The sequence below is a fragment of the Echinops telfairi genome, unplaced genomic scaffold, assembly GCF_000313985.2.
Source record: "Echinops telfairi isolate 266 unplaced genomic scaffold, ASM31398v2 ScPeMD7_7469;HRSCAF=8507_0, whole genome shotgun sequence".
Taxonomy (NCBI): Eukaryota; Metazoa; Chordata; class Mammalia; order Afrosoricida; family Tenrecidae; genus Echinops; species Echinops telfairi.
Genome location: NW_022111372.1, coordinates 25,055,634 through 25,081,759, shown reverse-complemented (window position 1 = coordinate 25,081,759; position 26,126 = coordinate 25,055,634). Strand labels below are relative to the sequence as shown.

At 39.9% G+C, this 26,126-nt stretch overlaps 1 protein-coding gene and 1 pseudogene across 3 annotated transcripts in view; one reads left to right on the top strand and one right to left on the bottom strand.

Annotated features, from left to right (window-relative positions):
* Positions 1-459: 459 nt before the first annotated feature.
* GART (phosphoribosylglycinamide formyltransferase, phosphoribosylglycinamide synthetase, phosphoribosylaminoimidazole synthetase) overlaps positions 460-26,126 on the top strand; it is a 32,735-nt gene continuing 7,068 nt past the window's right edge. The window contains exons 1-17 of one of the 3 annotated variants that reach the window (XM_045284653.1): positions 460-514; positions 1,218-1,399; positions 3,374-3,469; positions 4,025-4,199; positions 4,809-4,920; positions 5,558-5,626; positions 6,403-6,528; positions 7,657-7,744; positions 7,914-7,999; positions 8,222-8,390; positions 9,833-10,064; positions 13,020-13,114; positions 13,435-13,544; positions 13,935-14,133; positions 15,159-15,410; positions 15,633-15,785; positions 25,693-25,899. In XM_045284653.1, coding sequence (XP_045140588.1) covers positions 1,255-1,399; positions 3,374-3,469; positions 4,025-4,199; positions 4,809-4,920; positions 5,558-5,626; positions 6,403-6,528; positions 7,657-7,744; positions 7,914-7,999; positions 8,222-8,390; positions 9,833-10,064; positions 13,020-13,114; positions 13,435-13,544; positions 13,935-14,133; positions 15,159-15,410; positions 15,633-15,785; positions 25,693-25,899 — 2,314 coding nt within the window. In that variant the 5' untranslated portion in view covers positions 460-514; positions 1,218-1,254. The other 2 variants (XM_045284654.1, XM_045284655.1) reach the window with 2 other exon arrangements.
* LOC105979418 lies at positions 11,976-12,669 on the bottom strand (annotated as a pseudogene).

The following is a 26,126-nucleotide window of genomic DNA, read 5'->3' as shown; positions in this document are numbered from 1 at the left end:
AGAATGCATTTTCACCGAGCCTAGCTCCCACTGCATCCGAGCAGAGGCCGGAAGTCCTAAGGCAGCTACTCTCAAAAGTTGGTGTGTTCTAGACTCCTCACGAGCCGGCGCGTCCCGGGAGTTTGGGTGGGAGCTGGTCAGTCCGGGCCCTGGTTCGCAGGGTTAGCTGAAGCGTGGGTTTTGTTGGGGGGACGCCCCCCTCGGGGCTCGGGTGGCCCCCGCTCACGAGTGGAGAAGTTACGTGGCACTCGGTTTTAAGGGCTTACATTTATCAACGGGCGAGCGCTCGGGGCTGCGGTCCGTAGCTGGCCCAAGCCACACCCGGGGGCGGCACCTACGCCGCCGGCCGAAGGGACGGCGACCCGAGGCAGCCTATTAGCGCCCGAGAGCTGACGAGGCCAATCAGTCGGCGCGCCCGCCTCCGCGCCGGAGCCGCCCCGCCGACTTCCGCCGCGCCAGCCGGGGTTCGGAGAGCGCCCGCGTGGGAGCGAGGAGCGCGCGTCGCTTTGTGTCGGTGCGTACACCAGTCCCTTCGGCTCCGAGATGGGGCCCTGGTGGGCTCGGGGTCTTCGATAGCAGGGTGAGGTGCAGGCAGTGCAAAGGGGTTCGGCCGTAGAGCGATGTTCGTCTCTGCTTCCAAACCCGGTGGGTGGGAGTTCGCCACGTGCGTTTCGTTTGGCGGGGAACGTTTACGTTGACCTGTTGTTAGTCTGCTTACTGAGATGTCGGGACTTTACCTTTTGAGTCTGTTTATGGTTTTTGCTTTTTTCAGGCCTCGGGAGTGCCCATTTTTAGCGTGTTGTCTTGGTAGGCACTCTGTCGACAGCACATTCTTAGTCCCTTCTGGTACTCTGTATTACTCGACAACTCCTTTGCAATAACATAGCCTGGCGTGCTTGCTCTCATTCGCTGCAGACATAAAACGACTACACAGAAGGTTAAGTTATTCCAGGACTCCCCGATAAAACGGGCAGAGTCTACTCAGACAGTCGGCCTAAGGAGCCCAGCCTCGTATGCTTCAAGATCAAGATGAATACCTAAGTATTACTTAGGTATACATGGCATCATTCAAAAAACTTTACCCTATTCTGAGTGCCGTAATTTCTGTTTATGGATACAATTTTTTAAAATTCAAAAACATATCCTTGCATGTAATAGTACTTTTATTTCTAAGCGATAGGCATTCTAATATATCGCCTGTGATTTTCTTCCTGCAGTGTTCTATTTTTGTAGTGTTACACGTTGCAGATAGCAATGGCAACCCGTGTGCTTGTAATTGGCAATGGAGGAAGAGAACACACTCTCGCCTGGAAACTTGCACAGTCTAATCATGTCAAACAAGTATTGGTCGCCCCAGGAAATGCAGGCACTGCTTGCTCTGATAAAATCACAAATACTGGTAATCATTGTCTTGGGGGAGGGTCGGGAGAATAGTAATTCTATGTTCTTGAGAGACTGTCAGCTAACTGTCCTTTGCGATATAAGAATTAGATTGCTACTCATATTTTTGTCAGCCATAAAATGTATGTGGTGATTTGAATTGTTTCATATGTAATAGATTTACAATAATCTTAAGAGTGTCGCTTATCCTACTCTTAAACTACTGTAATCCTGTATCTTATAAAACACATTCCTAAGAAAAATAGAAGCATTTTGATGTCTATTTTTAGAAGTGAAAAGTGAAGCAATGCTCCACTTGTAAATCCTGGCATTTCTTAACTCCAGAATGATCTTAGCCCTTATCTCTTCCACTGATAAAGAATGAAAGGATCAGTTTATACCAAGCAGCAAATTCATTCCTCATTGGCTTCTCATAGCAATTAGAATAAGCCTGAACTTATTGTGTCTTACAGAATCTTTGTGATTTCACTTCCCCCTGTCTTTCTGTTGAGGTTATATGTCAGCACCACTCCCTCCCCACACATCTTTTCACTGTGCTTTATATCCTTACTATCTTGCCAGTTTATCAAAGAGCTGACTCGCCTTTAGCATTTAGTCCCACACTTTAACATGCTTGATTCGTCATCATTCAGGCCTCAGCTTCATTTTAAATATTACCTGTCAAAGATAGCTTTCCTACAGCTGTTAATCTATAGCAGCAGTTGTCCACCCTTATTTCACTTCTTTTCCACATGAGTCACTGTTTATTTACTTTTACTCTTTTTCCCTATTACAAGGAGGCGCTGAGCACTGTTCATTACACTACTGTCATGGGGTCAGCATTTCAAACCCATCAGCTGCTCCTCAAGAAAAAATAGGCCCTAAAGAGGTATAGCCTCAGAAACTATGTAGGGTGACTGTGAGTCAGAGTCAAGTCTGTGGAGTTTTTGTCACCCGTTAAGATGTAAGTTGCCTGGGGCAAAGAAATGATATTTCTCTGCCATATCTAGTATTGTGTCCAGTATGTCATGTGGAACATAGCATTAGTGGAGGAGGAAAAAACTTGTAAACAAGCTGCAAAATGATAGTTGTATATCTAGATTGCTATACTTTAAAAAAATTCTTTAAGGTCTTAATTCCTAAGGTGAGGTGTTAAGTCTTTTTGCTAAGATCATACACATCACCATCAAAAGTTTCCCAAGATTGTCCTGAAGCTGCTACCACTGACGTGTTAAGGTTAGGCTTGCTGTGCTAATGCTGGCATAGTTTGCTCTCCTCAGCACAGTTATGTGTGGAGCTGTTAACTCAGGATATGTGGTATTCCAGTCAGTCATTTATTACAGATTCAAAATTAATAAATCTTTTTGGATTATGCCTTACATATCACAACTACTACATATTGCACCCTCTGGAACAGAATAGAACTAACCCAGGGGAGCAGGTCACCAGGTTTCAATTAGCAACCAAGTTTTTAACCATTGCAGTGCCAGGACTGCCATAGCCTCAACTCACTGCCATCAGTTGGACTCACCAACCTTGTGTGAGATTTCTGACAGCCTCATCTTTCTCCCTCACACAGTGGATTCTTAATTAATTAAATGGCATCAAAAAAGCCATTCTTGAGCACATTCTATGATCTATGAAGAAGCTTCCAAAAGTTTGTGGAAAAATGGAATTGTAAGATGTTATTTTCTCACAAACATTTTGAAGTTTCCCCTGTATTTTCCGTTAACTCTGATCTACAGTGGTGATGTGGTCTCAATAGTCAGAGACTTTACTCTTTCATGGGCTAACTTGAAATTTCTAACTGGCTATAATGACAGAAAAAGGGTTAGCATAATGTATTCTAGTTTGAATTTTTCAAAAATGGAATTACATTTGTAACAATAAAATGGTACTAGACATGCTAAAATATCGTACTTTGTTTTTAGCATTGGACTTCATTAGCTTAAAAATGTTTCTGAGTCATGTGGGTTGTTCTTTTTCTTCACAGCCATCTCAGTTAATGATCACACTGCCCTAGCTCAGTTCTGCAAAGATGAGAAAATTGAATTTGTTGTTGTTGGACCAGAGGCGCCTTTGGCTGCTGGTAAAGTTTGTTTCTGTGTATTGTTTATGTGCACTACCAATAGTTAAAGATCATCTAATCTCAGTTTTACAGATGAGGATTTATGATATAATGTAGCAGTAGAAAAAAAGTTTTCGTCTTCCTGAAAGTTGTATATCCTATATTTCTCGCAAGAAAGGGATGAGTGCAAGATCCAATTTATAACCTTTAAGAAATGGTTTATGTGTGCCCTTGGTCTCATGAATTTTACCATCTTTAGATAATTGTCACATATGGGTAAGGTAGAAAAAGTGAAGTGGGTTCAATCCTCAGTCTCGTTTTGTTCTGCACTATTCTGATGTCCATTCAGTAAACAATAAAATTGAATACAAAAAAATTGCAGGACTAGGATCACAAACTAGTAAAATACTTGTATTTAGTCAGCAATTTTTAAAATATAATTATCCTCATGGATAGTTGAGTTAGTCTAATCTTAATACTTCTTCGGTGTCAAAAGCTCTTGGGATAAAAATTTTTAAGAAACCAAACTCTTGGAGAGGCGTTGGTTCACATTAAGGTTATTTGTTCCCTGCATAGGAATTGTTGAGAACCTGACGTCTGCAGGTGTAAGATGCTTTGGCCCCACAGCAAAAGCAGCTCGGTTAGAATCCAGCAAAAAGTTTGCCAAAGAGTTTATGGAACGACATGGAATCCCAACTGCAAAATGGAGAGCTTTCACCAAGCCTGAAGAGGCCTGCAACTTTATCATGAGGTAGATTAAGCGCTGCCTGTGAAGGGTAGTTTTATCATGTTTTAAGTACACAGATAACTTTTACTCTCAAAATATCATGCTAGTTCTTAGAGGCAAATGTTTAAGACAGTTTGGTGGGAAACAGAAATTCAAAATAAACATGAGATGGGTTGCCTTTGTCTTACATCAACAGAAAATTGTGTGAGGCAGAATTAAGGATGGCAGTGGGTAGTGGCAGTAGGGGCCATCTAATCGGTTCCATTCCATATCCATTCTATATATCTACTTTATTCTTACACTGTAGCATTATTCTTATAATAATGTTGCATTAGAAAAAGAAATTTCGGTAAGAGCCCCCAATAAAATCTTCTAATTTATAAAAGAAGAAAATTCGTCTTTTTTTTTTTTTTTTCATAAACAAGAAGGCAAATTTAAGTGCACTGTTACTTCACAGCTGTTAGAAAATGCATAGAGACAAATTCATGACAGTGTGTATAGTACATCATTACAACATGCCAAAACATATTTTCCCATAACCTTACTTGCATTAACCAGACAAACCTCAAAAACGTTTTAACAATTGAAATTGTAGTCATTTGTTTGGTGTTGAGGTTGGATTTGTTTTCACAGTGCGGACTTCCCTGCTTTGGTTGTGAAGGCCAGTGGCCTTGCTGCTGGGAAGGGGGTTATTGTTGCAAAGAACAAGGAAGAGGCCTGCAAAGCTGTGCAGGAGATCATGCAAGTAAGTTTGATTCTTCCGGGAGAATCTGGTTTTCTATTCAGAGACTAAACATTTCTTTCTTTACGATTTTTTTGTTTTGTATGTATGCATGCAGCATAACTTTAATCCTTTCTTACTGTTAACAGTTCCATGACCTTATGTCCATGGTTTCTACTGTTACTACTATCCAAATTTTTCCATAAAGCAATGGGCTTCTTTTTCCTTGTCCCTCCTGCTTATCCCTGGTATCCACTTTGAAACTTATGTAAATAATTTATGTAAGTAGGTTCATACAATTTTGTCCTTTTGAATAAATATTTTTAAGTACCTCAAGGCAGGGGGTGGGGAGACTACATTTGGTCAGTATATAAGGGTATTTGGTGGTGTATAATTATGTGTATTATAACCCATCTTTATAAACAAGTATTATAGATTGACACTGACAAAATCTGATTCAATCTGTGCCAGTGCCAGCTCTCCATTGTTCCATCAATTAAAATAAGCATCCATTTGCCCCTTGGAGGCTTTCAGAGGACATACATTAGGCAAGTTCCAGTTTATTCAGTGTACAAAAGCTATAAAATGACAGAAGTCAGCTATATAAATAGTAAAAAGCTTAGAAATTTACTGACCATTTATTATTAAAACCTACCATTAGGATAAAGCTTTTGGATCAGCTGGAGAAACGATTGTCATTGAAGAACTACTTGAAGGAGAAGAAGTATCTGTATGTATGGTCCACTGTTTGGCTTTTATGGCATGTTAGGATCTGTGTTCAAACTTAGCTCCCCGTGCCACAAGAAAGATTTTATTTTCTCTAGTTGCTTTTTTGTAAATCTTAGCAGTTATAAAGGAATGCACATAACTATATATGGGGTGCTAAGTTGGGGGGCTTGGAAAGGGGGCTTAACTTAGCATTTTTAAGTTTGCCTTCTATAAGGGCTAGCTAGACACATTGACTTATATCACACACAATTGGCCTTGTTTTTTTCCTGTGTAGTTTCTTATACAATAAATTGTGTAATAAAGTAGTTTTGAATAAAATTTTAATGCTAGAAAGTCCAAAGTTAAAATCTTTTATTTTGAGAGGTCTTCATTTGTCACTAACCTAGCTGAAAAATTACAGGCACTCCAGTAGTAGAATATATAAGGGATTCTGGTCCTTGATAGATGTGATCTGGGGGTATTTGTTTTTCATTCTAATAGTTCAAATAAAACTTTCCTTCAGCATACAAACCTGCTGCCATTGAGTCAGTCCCAACTCATAGCAACCCTAGAATACACAGTAGAATTGCTCTTTGGGTTTCTAAAACAGCCGAATCTTTATGGGAACAGACAGCCTCATCTTTTTGCCCACAATGGTTAGTGGGTTTGAACTGCTGGCTCTGCAGTTAATAGTCCAACACTTAATCCACTAGGGTACCAGGGCTCCTGGAAAGGAATGGGTTTATATAATTTACCCTAAATTATTTTCATAAGTGCTCTGTTTTGTTTTCTCTGCAGTGTCTGTGTTTCACAGATGGAAGAACTGTGGCCCCTATGCCCCCAGCACAGGACCATAAGCGATTACTGGATGGAGACCTGGGCCCCAACACTGGGGGTATGGGAGCCTATTGTCCAGCACCTCAGGTACTTCACAGAGACCCAGCTGATTTTCAGTAGTAATTTGTCTTTTGAAAGATCGCTTGTATATTGCTTTTCTTCTTGAGTTGTATGGGCTCTTTGTAAATTATATCTAATCACTAAGTTGGTTCTTGTATTAAATGCAGATTATCTATTCTGGTCTCGCTTCATGGAGAATCATTATAGTGTTTAATGGTCTTGTGTCTAAAACAACTACTATCCTAAGTAAGCCAGTTGATCAGAACCTCCTAGTGCTCTTCCCTACATTCTGTTTTTTAATCCAGGGACTGCAAATTCTCTTATGTTCATCTTTAGATAATCAAAACCTAGAACCCGGTGTGTGTGTGTAAAAGATAAATTGAAAACACAATAGGGTCTTAATTTTTTTCTGGTCCTACTACTTCATAAAGGATAAAATGTAAGTCACAATTAAACATTGTTTTGCTTTATATTATCATTAAATTAGCATTTCAAAAACTCACTTTAATAAGTGGATTTTGAAACATTTCCCTTTAAAAGATTAAAAAACAAGCTTTACATAACCTTTTTGTTTTCAGGTTACATGAGTATTGAAACTACCATTTGGTAATGGTGATTTTAGTATATGATCTATCCAATTTAATTTTGACAGTTTGTAAACCTAGGTTCTTGTGTGCATTTTGTGAACTATGCATAGAATACACTGGATAGATATAAAAGAGCTTCCTGATGAGGCTTTTTTTTTTCCCCCCTTGTCATTCTTAGAATTCAGAAAACTCTACAATTGTACTAGAGATTTTTGCACTTGAAAATCTTTTAAGTATGGTGATGGGTGGTGATTTAGAAGTCAGTGCATTCCTGAATAAAGGCTGTGTGGATGTGTGCACACTTAAAGCCTGGCGGCACAAAGAAAGTGCTGCCATTAACTGTATGGTTTTTAATGTGGCATGTTTTTCCCCTCAACACTTATTTCTTAACTATAAAAATAAGCTTGAAAACCCCACTTGATAGGACAGTTGTGAGGATTTTAAAACTTAAATGAAATTTGAAGGGCTCCCCCATCTCAATCAGGTAGTCAATAAGAGTTGTCGTAACACTTAAGATGTATTCCTTTGTGTTTTTAATATTGACTGAATTTACTTGTTTATGCCCCAGGTCTCAGAGGATCTGTTATTAAAAATTAAAAATACTATTCTCCAGAGGACAGTGGATGGCATGCAGCAGGAAGTTACACCTTATACAGGTAAGAACATGGATGTAACTATAGACATTGTTTATAGTGAAAGCATATGCCTTGGCAAGACTGTTCATTTCCACTCTTTTTTTAACTGACCATTGTGGTAATATTTGTTAGAGCGACTTGAAAAATCTTCATAACAGGTTTCCTTTTTATGTCCTCTTTTGAAATAAAGGTGTTCTGTATGCTGGTATAATGCTAACCAAAGATGGTCCAAAAGTTCTGGAGTTTAATTGTCGTTTTGGTGATCCGGAGTGTCAGGTGGGTAGCCTTAATATTATTATGTATACAATTAAAAATACCAAATATAATAATATAAGTTTTAATATATAGAAGAATACTGTTGTATTCCTTGCAGAATTTATCACTCTGGAAATGATTACCCTAGAAAAATGTTTGTAAGTTCAACCTAGTATCCCAGTGAATTAAATAATTAAGGAAAACTAAAATATTTCTCAATTGCTATGTTGACTGTTTGTCCAGGTAATCCTCCCCCTTCTTAAAAGTGATCTTTATGAAGTGATCCAGTCCACCTTAGATGGCCTGCTGTGCACAGCTCTACCCGTGTGGTTGGAAAACCACTTTGCTATCACTGTTGTCATGGCAAGTAAAGGTTATCCTGGAGACTACGCCAAAGGTGTGGAGATCACAGGTACATATCAGGGAGCAATAGAATAAACAGCAATTTCTAAAGGCTTGAAATAATCTACAATCTTGGAGGTGTCTGTAACATAACCACATTGCTTATCGTCTGTGGGTGCTTTCACGTGCCCAAAATGGTCTTTAAAGAGCTGTCATTCATTTCCCTTCTTACACAAAGAAGACTGTGAGTGATCCTTGTCAAGAGTCCTGGAAATTACCCAGTGTACCCTTTTCATTTCCACCTCCTCAGAGCCAAGGAGATAATGGTAATGTAGAAGAGCCAGTAAAATACATTTTATAGGCATGGTCTCCAGATGATCATAGATACAGCCTTGCGGAGTTCTTTGTGTAAACCACTCTGTTCTTGCAGGACTTTTTTGGTTCTTTTTCGGGTTTTTTTTAGATTTCCTTGGGGGAGATGCACCATTTTTGGAGGTACTGCAATACCAGGTCAATGCTCCAAAAATAATGTTTTTGGATAGATGCCACAGATGTTAATGTGAACAGATAATCGGCTTGATTTTAGCCAAAAGACTGAGAAGCTATACTTTGATTATTTTAAAATTTAGAAAGTATATTCTGATGTTTCAAGTAAAATTTTAGCTGAGATCATCAAAATAATTAAAAAGAAAGTGAAGTTTGGTTCTCCTAGATTTAGCGTAAGTCAAATCTGTACTAAAATTTTACAGTTTACATATTTAGGGAAGGATTAGTTAAGATTAAGTTCTCTTTCAAGTGAAAATTATAACTAAAACTATCTTGCTGTTGTCGAATTGATTCTTACTTAGCAGGGACCCTCTTACAAGATTTATTAGGCTGTCAGTCTATTTGGGAGCAGACATTCTCAGCTTGCTCCTGACAAGCATCTAGTGGTTTTGAGCTTCCCACCTTTCGAGGTTGGCATTCCAATCCTTACCTGACAGTGCTACAGGACTTAAGTGAAAAATAGATGTGGTCAAATGCAGGGTTTGTTCAAACTGTGTGTTTTAATTATTAAATGTTCCAGGCATTAGTGTCTGATTTTCAGTCCCTTTAGTTACCACCCTAACATAGAACCGAAGCAAAGGGGTCATTTTATGTATTGTTGTATTGGATTAATTCCAGGAGCTCTGGCCATGTGCTGGTTAAGCACTCAGCTACAAACCAAAGGGTGCATGATTCAATCCCACTAACTGATCCACTGAGCCACTCTGCAGGACAAAGATGTAGCTGCTGGCTTCCGAGATTTGCTGGCTTGAAAACCTTGTGGAGGGACGTTGCACTCTGCCTTATGGGTTGCCATAGGCAGAATTCTGCTGGCTACAGTGGGTTTGGTTTTGGTTTTACAATAATTCCTACCTTCTTCTGAATATGGATTTTAAATAAATAAAGGATTTGAAAGGGAACTTTTGAAAACCACAAGGGTAAAATAATTGTGATAAGTGATAACAGGACAAATGTGCTCTTGTACAGGGTTTCCAGAGGCTCGTGCATTGGGACTGAAGGTGTTTCATGCGGGCACTGCCTTGAAAGACAGCAAAGTGGTGACTAATGGGGGAAGAGTTCTTACAATAACAGCCATCCAGGACAACCTCCTGTCAGCACTTGAAGAAGCTAAGAAGGGACTGGCTACTATAAAGTTTGAGGGAGCCATTTATAGGAAAGACATTGGCTATCGTGCCATTGCCTTCCTCCAACAGCGCAGGTAAAAATCTCTCACGGGATTATAGCAGATTTAGAGCTGGCCTAAATGTCTGAAAGATCCCGTTGATGACATATACTACGTTATTCTGTACTTATTTCTGTGAACTAATCAAGTCTTTATATTTAGTTTGAACTATAACTGGTTTCAGCATGCAAAGAGATAGCTCCTTATGTCTGAAAAGTTTACCTAAATAATGATACTAAGGACCTTTCTTTGTCCAACTCATGAACTTGAAAATTATTGATGTGCTTTCATTCTACTTCCTGTTTTTGTCAAGAATTTAAGGTATCCTGGGAGTTTTGGTCATCTAACTTTTGTAACTTGATTATACTGTGCATTTTGGTAGTTTTTTTCTGTCACTTTATATCTATTACTGAAAACTTTTTAACCCTTTTTGATATAGACTTATTGCCATGTACAGTAATTCCCTTGTTAAAATCAATAAAATATTGTGAGTGTGGGTGTTTTGATTTATTAAATACTTATTAAGTACTGTTCACTGAGTGCACCATTGGTTAATGGATATATTAGGAAAAATTGGGGCATTAGCAATGTCTTAATTCAAGCTGTACTGTTACTGAGAGCCAAATTTTTTAAGCATTAACACTGGAGTATTTTTTAGAATCAAGAACTTTGAGATGCCATGTTCAGATTCTATTTTATTTTATTAGATGCCATAAAAATGACATGCTTCAAGAGACTTCAGCCTTATTTCTGGTGCATAAGCTTAGAGATGAGGAAAATAAAAGTACAAATGCTAGTAATTACAGAGAATGTTAGTTTTAAAACAGGAGGACTTGATTTTTACCTCAGATGACCTCGGGCTACTCACTTTATTGGAGTTGACTTCCTAAACGCTGAACTCTAGTTGTACCCTGGTATCCTTTCTTCTTATAAGATTTCACGTTTGTTCGTTTTGTAGATTTATACAGGTCTTCTCTACTGAATTCACATGATGTTCAAGAACTCAGTTTTTAAATGTATCTCTCCAATAGACTTTATGCACGTTCAAATGGAATTATGCATTGAATATCGTTAGCTTATTTTAACTTTTTCACCTTATTTTTCCTGTCATTTACAAGGAAAACAGGAGTCTTCCAAAGGTTTGTGGAAATCTGAATTAAGATATTTGAATTTTCCCACAAACATTTTGAAGCCCCTCATATTTGTCTGCCGCTGCAATAAGAACTTGGTTTACATATTTAGAGTTTTCATTGTAGATTTTTCATAATCCCAGTTTTGTCCATTTTGTACTCCTTCCCATATCAAAGGTCCCCTGGTGTGGTGGTTATGTATTGGGCTGCCAGCTGTAAGGTTAGCAGTTCAGAATCACCAGCCTCTCTCTCCTGGGCTTTCTCTTCCCATAAAGAGTGGATCTTAGAAAATCACAGGGGCAGTTCTTCCCTGTTCTGTAGGGTTGTCATGAGTCAGCATCAGCTTTAGGCAGTGAGTACCCATCTCAAAACTGAACAGAGGATTATGGCCAAGTTTCATTGTATTGTGAGTTTATTCTCTTTTTTTTTTTTTAAGAGCTGAGGGAGATGATGTCTAAACACTGAGAACCAAGACTCCCAGACTTGAGTGTAGTCCCCTACCCCCAATCTCAGCTCTCCAAGAGATTTCCATCCACCCACTTTTCTGTTAAACAAAATACCCAGCAGTAAAAGTACAGTGGGACAGTCACTAAGATTTTGAACATTGGGGGTGGGAGGAGCAAAGTCCAAAACCAGGTGTGGCGGGGGTGTGTAAAGGGAAATGAGGGCGAGACTAGACTGGGAGGACAGGGTTGGGCAGCAAGAAGTAGAAGTGCACCAGTTTGAGGGTAGCCCTCTGACTGCTTCTGTCCACGTCCTCAAGACCTCAGAGAGCCCATGGTTTGTTCTGCAGTCCATTTGCTGTTCTCCAAAGGCCTCACAGGCCTACCTCCAGGTCCCCCAGCTCCTCCTCTCGTGCCCTCCTCGCCAGCTGCTCCAGCTGCTCCTTGCTGGGCTGACTAACCTCCCCAGCCTGGATCTGCTGCTGTTGCAGCTCCTGCACTTGCTGTAACTGCTGCTTCAGATTCTTTATCTTGGCTTTCTCAGTCAGTGGTGACAGCGGAGGCAGGCTGGTCAGAAGTGCTGTAGGGACTGCATGGAAGCCTTGCAGAGCACTGGGGAGTGTGGCAGCCTCGCAGGGACATCTTTTCAAGAGTCTGGCTCAAGGCCTCTGCCTCTCCTCTTGCTGCCTCCTCCTCTTCTGCTTCAGGTTGTGTTTGGCTGTTTTGGAAAGGTTTGGTTTACCACCTTCAGGCCTAGATGGGGTAGCAGGAGTAGTGGCTTCAGGACTCAGTCCTGGGGGCAGTTCTGGTTTATTCTTTAAAAACTTCACATACTTGTTCTCATGCCCATTTTATCCTCTTTTGGTAGTCCATTAAGTATCCCCTCCTCAGGCCTAACCACGCACACTGGGACTTCCTCTTGTGGCACATAGCCTTCTTTCACCCTCCTCTGTTTCCGCCAGGTTCCGTTGGGTCACTGTGTAGAGGAGATGTACTTGCTGAATTTTTAACTTTCAATCCTAGAAGGGACTTTTTCTGATGGACACAGACCTTCACGTATTGATACATTCAATGGAAAACTACTAGAAGAAATGTTTGATAGGTTAGAGTTTGAAAAGTATTTTTCAATGGAATTGAGTTTCTTGAAGTAAACTTGAAACACCTTTCAGATCTCAGGACCTATCCTATTCAGTTAAATCAGAATCTGTAGATTAGGCCTAAATGTTGAGTTTTTTCCTTTTTTTTTTTTATTTTAAATGAGAACATAGGCTTTTTATTCAGCACGTACTATAGCAAGAGTTACAGTCTCAGAAACCCATGGGGAGCAATTCTGTCCTATATGGCTTTTTTTTTTTTTTTTTTAAGACTAGGATAATTTTCCTTAATATTTATGTTACAGTGGCTGTGTTCTGTTTTAGGGGTCTGACGTACAAAGAATCTGGGGTAGATACTGCAGCTGGGAATATGCTGGTCAAAAAAATTAAACCTTTTGCAAAAGCCACCTCCAGACCAGGTAAGCAAGATCCTGATTTAACTAATGCATGAAATTTGACTGACATTGTGAATAGACTTGAACTGTGTATTTAAGGGAACCAACCATATACTGTTTGGTTACTGTGAGTTCCTACCCTGCTTAGGTCATACTCATGGTGTTCCTTTTCTCTTGTCTTTCTCAAGGCAAACGTTCCTTATCCATGATGTCAAAGAATATGTATGCTCTTCTATATTAACTGTGTTCTTTGAGAACATGGTGCTTTTGTCACTATTCTTAAGAAAGGCATATTTTGTTTCATGTAGAAGTATTATATTTCTGTGTAATTTATTTTCCAACAGGGTGTGAAGTTGATCTTGGGGGATTTGCTGGTCTTTTTGATTTGAAAGCAGCTGGTTTCAAAGATCCTCTTCTGGCTTCTGGAACCGATGGTGTTGGAACTAAGCTGAAGGTAATCAGACACCTTTGTGAATAAAAGCCCTTCTGAAGCTTAAGAGAATTTCCTATGTCAGATACATACTTTTTCCCTTTTAACAGATGTGTGCTAAAAGATCTAGAGCAAGTAACTATAACATATGGCCAAAGTGTATACATTTCTAACAGCACAGTATTGTGGAGACTGTCTGCATGGGGAAGATATTTTAGGGGATAAATGCATGTTCTTAGAGCCAAGCAGATTATTAGGAATCACCATGAGTCAAAAATCTGTACAGCTGACTCTGTCCCTCATGTTCTTTTGTCTCTAGGTGTTAAAACTACTAGTCAAACATCATTGGTGTTTGTTAACGTCATCTGAGAAATTATTATGTACTTTGTTGTTTATTCTCTTCTTTTTCTGTAGATTGCCCAGCTGTGCAATAAACATGATACAATTGGTCAAGATCTAGTTGCAATGTGTGTGAACGATATTCTGGCACAAGGAGCAGAGCCCCTCTTCTTCCTTGACTACTTTTCCTGTGGGAAACTTGATCTGGATACCACAGAAGCTGTTGTCAGTGGTATCGCTAAAGCTTGTGGAAAGGCTGGATGTGCCCTCCTTGGTATTACCCTCCCTTTTGTGTCACACGCCTCCTTTCTTGAATGTATTTTAGCATAGAGGGGATCATTACTAATATGGCTAGCAAGAAATATTGTACATCAGAAGGCTAGTAAAATATAGGTAATATTACCCAAAGGAATCTTAGACCCTCATGCCCAAACCCCTACTCAAGGGCTTGTCTACAGACCTAGACCCTTAACCTGTAAGGCAGGCCTTCTCTCTCTCCCTGTCCTCATCTTTGGCCACCTTTCTGGGCAGCTCCCTCAACAGCTAGGTCTAAAGACTATATACTCCTACTGGACTTACAGCCCTGGTGCTGTAGTGATTAGGAGTAGTTCAAAAACATTAGTTATTCCAAGGTAGAAAGATGAGACTTTCTACTCCTGGTGGCATATTTGTTATGCCTTACACTGTGATCTACAAAGTCTGCAGTTTGAAACCACCAAGCCCTCCTCTGGAGAAAGATGGGGCTTTCTACTCCCTTAAAGAGTTACAGTCTCCAAAACTCCAGGGCAGCTCTGCACTGTCCTGTAAAGTCACCGTGACTAGCAATCACTGGGTATTGGTGCATTTGTATTTCATTTGGTCTTGCAGCGAAGGAGCTAATCATGAATTTATAGATTAGCCAAAGAACTGAACTATCACTTTTCAAAAAGTTTTTGTTCTGAATACACGCTGCAGGACATAACACCAAATCAGTGATTTCTAGATACACAGTTAATTACATTCTTCAAGTTTGTGCCACCATCTTCAACTTTTTCAGATTATTCTTCCCTCATGAACAATTTGTCGTTAGGTTAATTGATCCAAGCACCATATCTTAAGTTTCTACTTTTGTGACCATGTCTATCCAAAAGCCAAAAATTGCCTTCTCATTCATCTCTTAGAATGCAATTGGTGTCTGATCTTTAAAGCATTTCTGAAACTAAATGACTATACACATTCTTAAGAGCGAGTAGTACCTTATTATCTTGCTATTTGTGGAAATTCCGTGATTTCTTTGCTCCTGTGTGCCTCTATTACTAGGAGGTGAAACTGCCGAAATGCCTGGCATGTACGCTCCTGGAGAGTATGACCTAGCTGGCTTTGCTGTTGGTGCAGTGGAGCGGGACCAGAAACTTCCGCACCTGGACAGAATAACTGAAGGGGACGCAGTCCTTGGAATAGCTTCATCTGGAGTCCATAGCAATGGGTTTAGCCTTGTGAGGAAAATTGTGGCAAACTCTTCTCTCCAATACTCATCTCCAGCACCAAATGGTTGTGGGGACCAGACTTTAGGTAAATTTGTTCACATGTAAACTCTCCTAATTGGAAATGTCGAAGCAACAACTTGCAGTTGTGTCTGTTTATTTAAAAATATTCTATGGTTTTGCTGCATCTTGTGGCATTAGTGTTTCTGTGAAAGATTGCAGTTTGCCTATATCAGAACTGTCTTGTGTTTGGGTGTTATCTTTATAAGCTTTGTTTCTGTTTTTTTCTCCTACTCTCTTCCATATACAGGGCAGCTGCTTCTAACTCCAACTAGAATCTACAGCCAGACACTTTTGCCTGTCCTACGTTCAGGACATGTCAAGGCCTTTGCCCATATTACTGGAGGAGGTTTACTAGAAAACATTCCAAGAGTCCTCCCTCCAAAACTTGGGGTGGATTTAGGTAAGATCATTATAAAGTAATTTTGTTCAGAAAACTATTAAGGGAAAAATGCATTGTAGGAGAAAATTATACTTAACACATATAGACTTATACCTGGAAAATTCTTAATTGTTGGGATTTTTATGGGAGTAGTAGAGCGTACCCTTTTCCGTGTCTTTTTACTTTATTAGCCTTATTTATAAGATATGAAATTCTCTGCCGTTAATTGATTTCATTAAAGATAAAGTGCTATTACAGATCTTTCAGAAGGTTATGTAAGCTTAAGCTCAGTCATGACATTCCAGGAAGGAAATGGTAGCTATTAAATAGTCTATGTGGAAGATAAAGAGGACCTGGGCCACGACATAGGGTAGACAAATTGGAGAATTAATGCATGCTTAGACGTGCATGACAAGGAAATAATAGCACAAGTTCTCTGGTTAAGTAAGTGAACAGAGAGTTAATATCCACAGCACAGGAAGAAAAATAGGTTTGGAGTAGCAAGTAAGACTATAGTATTTTAAACCTCTACTTCTTTGTTTTTAGAGAGATCAGAATGAAAATCCTAAGTCATATGCACATAGTAATAATTAAAGCTAACAGAGTGAAGGGAACCAAAAGGCTGTTCTTTGATATTTTGTCAGTTTTAAAGGTAGCAAGAGGTAGGGCTACTACAAAGGACAGTCAGTAGGGTAAGCCATGTAAAAGTTCATCATACGGCCCAAGGAAGGATTTCAGGATGACACAAGTCAGCTTGTGACATATATGACTGACATAGAGACTCCTGTTTGATGAAACTTGGTGATAAAAGGGAAAAGGGAGTTGTGACTTGATCACAAGGCAAAAATTACGGGACAGTTTGTTTCTCCAGTTATTTTGTTTGCTTGTTTTTGTGTTTTTAAAATACTTTTATTTGGGACTCATATCTCTTATCACAGTCCATACATGATCCAGTGTGTCAAGCATGTTTGCACATATACCATAATCATCCTTTTCAAAGCATTCTCACCCACTTTTCCCATATTTGTCGGGGGAGGGGGGGGCAAGGGGCTCTGGATTCCCTGTGTTACGGGCTCTTATCTGTAGCAGTGTGCATGTTCTTCACAACTCTCACAGCCAGTAAACAGTAGTTGAGAAAAGTGGAGACTGAGGCAATTTGAATAAAGTAACTTTTGTATTAAGGGCTTGGTGAGCTACGCAGATGTAGAGTTGGAGTGGGCCTTGGAGAGAGTAAAAAGCAGAACGAGGAAACAGCAGTGGGGGCACAGGGAAAGTGAAGCTTGTCATGGGGCTTTTCGCCCAAAGTAGAGGTATCTTTGAGGAGAAACAGAAGAAAATAGTTTGAGGGTTGGTCAGTTGGACTGTGAAAGTGTAGGGATCAGTCATGAGAGAGGAGTAGTGAGGGGTGCCAGTGAGTACATCTGAATAGCATTGCATTAAGCAGAGTCACTGTTCAACTGCACTGAGACATTAGCCGAAAACAAAGCTTCAGAAATTGATGTTTCAACAAAGAGTTTCAAAGATAGCTCAAAGAGATCAGTATGTTTGTCCATTCCAAAGAAAGGTAGCCCAACAATTTATCCATCAATATCATTAGTGTCACAAGCAAATAAAATTTTGTTGAAAACGATAAAAAAATAATTGCAGTATCCCAACAACCTGAAATTCAAGCTGAGTTGAGAAGAGGAGGTGCACCAAGGGATATCATGTTGACATCAACTGGGTTTTGGCTGAAAGAGAATAGCAGAAAAATAATGTTTGCTTGTCTTTTATTGACTACAAGGACTGGGTCGATCCTTAACACTTAACTGTGCTTGTGCAGACTCATTACATAGACCACAAGGCAGTCATTTGAACAAAACGGGGTTAATAAATGGTTTAGGGTCAAGAAAAGCATGCATCAGGGTTGTATCTTTTCACCATACTTAATTTCTATAAAAACTAAAAAAACAAAAACCTCACTGCCATAGAATCAATTCTGCCACGTAATGACCATATAGGACAAGGTAAAACGATCCTGTGAGTTTTCGAGACTGCAACTCTGAGGCGAAATCCTCATCAGTGCTCAACCACGGCTCCTGCTGGTGAGCAAGTAAAATGCAAATTTGGTTTGTGTTTGCTGGACTCTGAAAAAGAACATGGCTAGGGCTCAGGTAGAAAAAGTGTTTTGATGGCTGGTCAGAAGGTAGTGAGATCTCACAACGATTGCTTACAGTCAGTTTGTCTATTTGTCTACCCCCGCCCCCTCCCCTCACTACTGCACTTGACTGTTTAAAAAAAAGAAAAGAAAAGATGTTTTGAAATGGTGATGGCAACATATATACAAAGGTGCTTGATACAATGGACGTATGGATTGTTGTAAGAGCCCCAATAAAATGATTTATAAAAAATAAAAAAAAAGAATATGGCATCAGTACCAGAGGAGAAAGCTCATTAACAATTACAATATGCAGATGGCAAAACTTTGCTGAAAGCAAAGAGGATTTGAAGCACTTACTAATGAAGATCAAGAAAAGCAGTCTTCAATATGGGTTACAAGTCAACACCAAACAAAAATCTTCAGCCTTGTGATCAATTTAGAAATGATTGGTTTTTTTTTTTTCTTTTAAAACTTTTATTGGCGTACCTGAGAGAACTTACTGAAACTCAAATGAAGGCTGAGCATGATAGTGGAAAAAGAAGAAATAGTAAAAGGAAATAGAGGAAAGAACTAGGCGGCAAAGGACATTTATAGAGGTCTAAATACAGTGAACCCTCGTTTATCGCGGTTAATCGGTTCTAGACCCTACCGTGATAAATGAAATTCCGCGAAGTAGGATTCCTTATTTGTAAATCAAATATTTTCGTAGTTAGAGCATAGAGGACATGAAAAAACACCCTTTAGTCACCATTACACTCGTATTACCCAATTTATTAAACGAAAAAGGGAAAATACAGTAAAACATTTTGGATGTTACAATGATCATTTATTATTTATTATATTATTTATGGCATCAAGCGTGTACAGTATGAGCCAATCAGTGGCAGTAATGACAGCATGCGCTATTACGCAAAAATCGCGATAGAGTGAAGCCGCGGAAGTCGAAGCGCGAAGTGGCGAGGGTTCACTGTACAGGCATGTGCATATGTAAATATACTTATACATGATGGGAAAATAGATGTATGTGCATATATACAGGTTAAGTATTAAGGTAGCAGATGGACATTGGGCCTCCACTCAAGTACTCCCTCAATGCAAGAACACTTTGTTCTATTAAACTGGCATTACATGATGCTATATGATCGCTGAAGACGAGTGGGAGCACAAGCAAATGTGAAGAAAGCTGATGGTTTCAAAAAATGGCTTTTAAAAAAAGCTATCAAAAAATACAACATCTGGGGTCTTAAAGGCGGTCATCTAGCTGAGAAGCAACAAAGTCCACATGGAAGCACGCCAGCCTGTGATATCAAGGTATCGACGGGATCAAGTATCAGGCATCAAAGGGTAAAAAAATCATTGTGAATGAGGGGGAGTGCAGAGTGGGAACCCAAAACCCATCTGTAGGCAACTGGACATCCCCTTACAGAAGGGTTATGGGGAGGAGAGGAGCCAGCTAGGGTGCAGTGTAGCAACTATGAAACATAAAACTTTCCTCTAGTTCTTAATGCTTTCCCCACTATCATGATTCCAATTCTACCTCATAAATCCAGCTAGACCAGAGGATGTACACTGGTACAGATAGGAACTGGAAACACAGGGAATCCAGGATAGATGAACCCTTCAGGACCAGTGGTGAGAGTGGCGATACTGGGAGGGTGGAGGGAAGGTGGAGTGGAAAGGGGGAACATATTACAAGGATCTACCTATAACCCCCTCCCTGGGGACGGACAACAGAAAAGTAGATGAAGGGAAGACGTCGGACAGTGTAAGATATGACAAAATAATAATTTATAAATTATCAAGGGTTCATGAGTGGGGAGGGAGGGGAAAAAATGAGCTGATACCAAGGGCTCAATAGGAAGCAAATGTTTTGAGAATGATGATGGCAACAAATGTACAAAAGTGCTTGACAACAATGGATGGATGTATGGATTATAAGAGTTGTACAGACCCCCAATAAAATGATTAACAAGCTTTTGGCATATAATTCACATATATGATAGATTAATTATATCAAAAAGCTGTATCGTCATCACTACAATCATTTAGAACATTTTTTTAATACTTATATTGGAAATTCTTACATCATTTATCACAATCCATACATTCATCCAGTGTCACGTGACGCACATTTGCACATAAGCTGCCATCATCATTTTCAAAGTATTCCCACCTGAGCCCCTGATATCAACTTGCCATTTCTTCCCCCTTCCTCCCCTGCCCACCCTCCCTCATGAGCCCTTGATAAGTTATAGATTATTATTATTTTCATATCTTACATCATTTTCCATCGCCCCTCACCCACTTTTCCGTTGTTTATCCCCCTGAGGGGGTTATAGGTTGACCCTTGTGATCAATTTTCACTTTCTACCCCCATCCTCCTGATATCTCTACTTTCATTGTTGGCCTGGGGGGTTGGGGAGGTGGTAATCTATCCTGGATTCCCTGTGTTGCAGGCTCTTGTCTATAGAAGTGTGCATGCTCTGGTCTAATCTGATTTGTAAGGTAGAATTGAGGTCATGATAGTAGGGGAAAGGAGGCACCAAAGAACTAGAGGAAAGTTGTGTGTTTCATCTATACTGCACCCTGACTGGCTCAGAAATGATTAAAGTTGCCAAAGATTTCGCCTTACTTGGATCCATAGCCAGTGTCATGGGAATAGCAGTCAAGAAGTCAAATGACTTAACGCTTTTAATAAAGAAATCATTTGGGGACTAAGGTATGCCTGACCTATACCATGGTATTTTGGATCACATATACATGCATTAATTGAGTAATAAGGAAGGCCAAAGAAGAATGAATACTTATGGTTTAGGGTGTTAACTGAGAATACTACTGACTTTAACATGGAGTGCCAGAAAGAACCATGAGCAAATTTGTCTTAGAAGTAGTACAACCAGAATGCCTCTTAGAAGCAAGGATAGCAAGACTGTGGACATGTTATCAGGAAGGGCCAGTCCCTAGAGAAGGACACCATGCTTGATAACAGGCTCAACACAAAAAGGGCGACCTTCGATGAGCTGGATTGACACAGGGTTACAACAGTCACCTCAAATAAAATAATTATGCGGGTGGCACAGGAGGACTAGCAGTTGTAGATAGCGTGGGAAGGAGTCGAAACTGCTTTGACAGCCCCAGCAAGACAAGTTGTTCAGTGACCTCGGTTACTTTTCCACATGGTGACAACATTATCTTTATGTCTGTTCTGGGTATTACTTTCAGTTATTCTTGCCACCTCTCCTCCTACGACCTTCTCATGAGAGAGCTTCAAGTTCTATGTAAGAAAGTTTAATCTCAAGATAACAAAAAATTTAATGTAATGTTTTAGAGACGATATTTGCTTTAGGGTAAATTTTGACTCTTTCGTCTCTTAGATGTTTAGTGCTTTATTGGGAAATTGTCCATTTGTGTGTGTCACTACTATAAAAGAAGCCCAATTCTTATAGATGATATTATTTGTTCTGTGAGTCAATCTGTTACATAGTTGAAAGGTGACCTACAGGGATGGTTTCAGTTCAAAATGTAGAGGACTTTGCAGGGTGCTAATAAGGTCAGTGTGGTGGGGGAAGGAGAGGGTTACATTTCAGAACAGTCCCTCTGTATTCAACAATTACTATCTATTAAAGCCCTGGAAATGTACCAAGCACCATCTAGTTCTGGCCTCTTTTTTTTTTTCTGGCCTCTCTGTAGGTGAAGCTGTAACTTTTTTTAAATTAAATACTTTTATTGGGGGCTCTTGCAGTTCTTATCACAATCCATACATTCATCCATTGTGTCAAGCACATTTGTACATATGTTGCCATCATCATTTTCAAAGCATTTTCTTTCTACTTCGGCCCTTGATGTCAGCTCATTTTTTCCCATCCCCCATGAACCCTTGATAATTTATAGGTTATTACCTTCATATATTACATTGTCCTCTGTCTCCCTTCACCCACTTTTCTGTTGTGTGTCCCTGTGAGGGGGTTATATGTCAATCCTGGTAATCAATTCCCCATTTCTCCCCCTACCTTCCCCTTATCCTCCCAGTATCTCTATTCTCATAATTGGTCCTGAGGGATTTATCTGTGTTTCGGGCTCTTATCTGTACCAGTGTACATGTTCTGTCTAGTCAGATTTGTAAGGTAAAATTGAGGTCATGATAGGGGGTAGGGGAAGCATTAAAGAACTAGAGGAAAGTTGTATGTTTCATCATTGCTATACTGCATCCTGACTGGCTTATTAAGGGGATGTCCAATTTTCTACAGGTGGGCTTTGGGTCTTCCCTCCACACCCACCCCGCCATTCACATTGGTATGATTTTGTTCTGGGTCTTAGATGCCTGGTACCTGATCCCCTCAAAACCTCCCGATCACACAGGCTGGTGTGCTTCTTCCATGTGGACTTTATTGCTGCTCAGTTTGATGGACACTTGTTTGGTTATCTTCAAGCTTTTAAGACCCCAGATTCTATATCTTTTGATAGCCGGGCACCATCAGCTTTCTTCACCACATTTTCTTTTGCACCTATTTTGTCTTCTGTGATCATGTGGCGAAGCTGAGCATCACAGAAAGCTGGCTTATTAAAACAAAGTGTTCTTGTGTTGAGGTAGTACTTGAGTAGAGGCCTAATGTCCATCTGCTACCTTGATATTTAACATAAATAAGTACATAGATATATTTACTTATCGTTTATGAATACATTTGCATATGTACACGCCTGTATTTGGACCTTTGTAACTGTCCTTTGCCTCCTAGTTCTTTCCTCTACTTCCTTTTGCTTTCCTCTTGTCCCACTGTCGTGTTCGGCCCTCATACATTGCCCTTGATTAAGTCCCACTAGGCCTCCTATCCTCTTCTCTCCATTGATTTTAATTCACTTATTCCATTGCCCCTGGGCTGGTTGGACACACACACCTCTCCCTTCCCTTTCTCCTGTATCCCCCTGGAACCATTGGTCCCGTTGTTTTCTTTTCTGAATTGTTTATCCCGCCTGTCTTACCTAGATAGACATGCAGAGACATTAATAAGCACAAAAACCAGGCAAAGCCAAGCAAATCAACAACCAAAATAACAACAAAAAGAAAGCCAATGACAAAAAAAGGAAAAGCCTATAAACGGTTCCATGCCTGTTTTTTTACCTTTAGGAGTATTTTCCAGTCGAGTCTGATGGGGTGCCACACTCTGTCCCCAGTCTAATTTTGGTATTCCCCAGGAACTAAATCGCTTTGCTCCCCTTGCTGCTCTGTTGCCATGCCCTTAATGTTTCGTCCCAGTGTATTAGGGTCAGATCGGGCACAATTCCCGTACTGTGTCTCCAGTATTGTCCCCATAGCTGTATGGTTCAGTGAGGGACGTCGTGTCTCGTGGTGGGGCCAGTCCTATGGTTCTCTCCGTGCATTATCTGCTCTGAGCAGGAATATGGTCCTTGGCATTTAGTGGGCCAGGATGTGTTCCACTCATTTTCCTTCCCTCTTTGTTTACTCTGTGTGCTCTAATCAGATGTGTCCCTCTCCCCAAGCTGTAACTTCAGTGCTGTCCTCTGAAGTGTATTCTTTTGGGTGGGGGGAGGAGAGGGGGTCCACATAGTTGAGATTGGGGCCAGCCCGGCAGACCTCTATTGATTGCCTGCCACATGTTAGTATGTTGTATTCACGTCGACGCACCGGGTTGAAGCCTGGTCTCTGCCTCTCCTGTGGAGATATAAATAATACCCTCCCCTTTAGTGGGTTAGTGCCCTGCTCCCCCCCCAACCCATGTCCTTTTTTTTGTTTTGTTTCCTCTTTCCCACTCCTGTTTAGTTGGCTGACATATGTATCCCTGGTTTGGGATTGGTCCCTGCCAAAGTACCTGGGCCTCACTCCAGGAATATACATGTACATAGTAGTTTATCCCGTGCCCCATTTGTTAAGCTTACCTCTGGACTTATGTTGTACTTGTCTTTTTGTGCTTGGCTTACTTTGCTTAGCATAATTTCCTCCAGTTCTTCCCATGCAGCAATGTGCTTCATACATTCATCAGTGCTTTTTAGGAATGCGTAATGCTCCATTGTATGTGTGAACCACAGTTTTTTGATCCATTCATCTGTTGATGGAAATTTGGTTTGTTTCCAACTCCTTGCAATTGTGAACTGTGCGGCGATGAACACTGGAGCACAGATGTCTGGCCATGGTTTGTTTCTTGCCTCTTCTGGCTATATACCCAAAAGGAGGGGGGATGGCTGTGTCGTAAGGCCATAGTAACTAAGTAGACACTTGGTCCTGTAAACTGATTTCTTTGAATGTTAGGTTTCCCTCTTTTGTTCTAGACAAATTGAAACTACTAATTGTACCAAGCCGCTGTTTTGAGTTAATAAAAATAGGACACTCATCAGCTTCTAAGCTTCTTTTGGTGATTCATATTTTTAACAAAGGATTTAAGTAATTATTCTCAGCATGAAAATTAAAATTCAGTTATATCTGTACATTTATAGAAACTACACAAATAAGCCATTACCACTCAGCATTCTTTTTACTATAAATGAGATCAGAGTTTTGTAATTTGTTGTTTTTCTTGCTACTGTCATCTATCATCTGCATCTCCCTATCAAAATGATTGCTTTTTTGACGAAGAGTGTGGCTGTACCATTATCTGTTTTATGTTGTTGCTCGAGTATCACTTTTGACAATTGCTGGCATGATGAACATGTGGTAGCTGAATCTTCCTTCAGCCGTTAAAAATGAGCGTTTCCTACTTGTAAAAATGGAATTGAATCTCATGGCAGAAGAATTGTATCGGTGTCTAATGCTTTTTAAAAATTCTTTCAACTCTAGAACATTAAAAAAAACAAACTTCCCTTTGGAGCATCTTAAATATGAAGTTACTGTTTTTATAAATCCTAAATTCTGCTATTACACAGGAATGTTCTCTGCATGTGTGTGGAGGTTTTTTCCTCAAACCCATATTTTTAGATGTCTTTGTTTTATAATAGAGGATGTACAATTTATATAATTATCATGATCAACTTAAATCTTAAAAAGACAGGGTGCTGGTCTTAAGCCTTTTATATTTAGTGACTTTTAACTCTGTAGATAGACGAACATTTCTTGTAAACATGTGTATAGGCTGTTTTGTTTTGCATCTTGAGAGATTGTTGATTCCGTGGTAACGTTTTCTTTCAGGAGACCCAGGTTCCATTTATCAGTCTGTCCAGCAGGCAGCTTCCACCTGTCTCTCGGTGGTGGTTTGCATGTTACTGTGATGCTGAACCTGTTTCAGCAAAGCTAAAGACAAGCTGGGGACACAGACTTACCCACTATTAAAAATCAGCTAATGAGAATTGTAAGAAAGCCCACAATTCAATCTGTAACTAATCATGGGGTTGACATAAGACCTGATGGCCTTTTGTTTTGTTGTGCAGACTCTTGTCTTGAGTCAGAGACTGACTCAGTCACAGCGAGTTGCAATCAAACTTGCAGCGGTCTTAACATCACATTTGCTCATCACTAAGATCCAGCGAAACATTCATAGAAGGGTGGCATGCAACTTATGCTAGAATTCAGATACTGCTATATGAATAAATCACTAGGAGGAATACTAATGTTTCTCAGGATCTAGCTAATGGGTGCAGCACAAAAGCCTCAATTGTGAATAAAAGCCATGTGTAATAATAATAAAAAAGGGTTTTAGTGGCTAAGGCACACAAAAATCCAATGAAAGAAGGCTTCTCAAAGACCAGTTTCCCCTCTAAACTAGCAGTACCTCCTTATAATTTATGAAGCTTTGTATGTGTAAATGTTTCATTATTCAAATAACCCTTGCCCATTTTCAGATGCCCGGACCTGGAGTATCCCCAGGGTCTTCTCGTGGTTGCAGCAGGAAGGGAATCTCTCTGAAGAAGAGATGACCAGAACATTTAACTGTGGGATTGGAGCTGCCCTTGTGGTACCCAAGGATCTGGCAGAGCAGATTCTGAGAGAGATTAAGCAGCACAAGGAAGAAGCCTGGATGATTGGCAGTGTAGTTTTATGTCCTGCAGGTAATCACTGCTTATTTGCTTGTTTTTAGCTATAAAATCTTAAATATATAATCATTTCCTTCCTTTCAAGCTTTCTATCCACTTTTCTTTTTTTTTTTTTTTCTTTTTTTGGATTTTGAGTATAGTTTATTATTATTTTTTTTCTTTTTTAACATTTTATTAGGGGCTCATACAACTGTTATCCCAATCCATACACACATCAATTGTGTAAAGCGCATTTGTACATC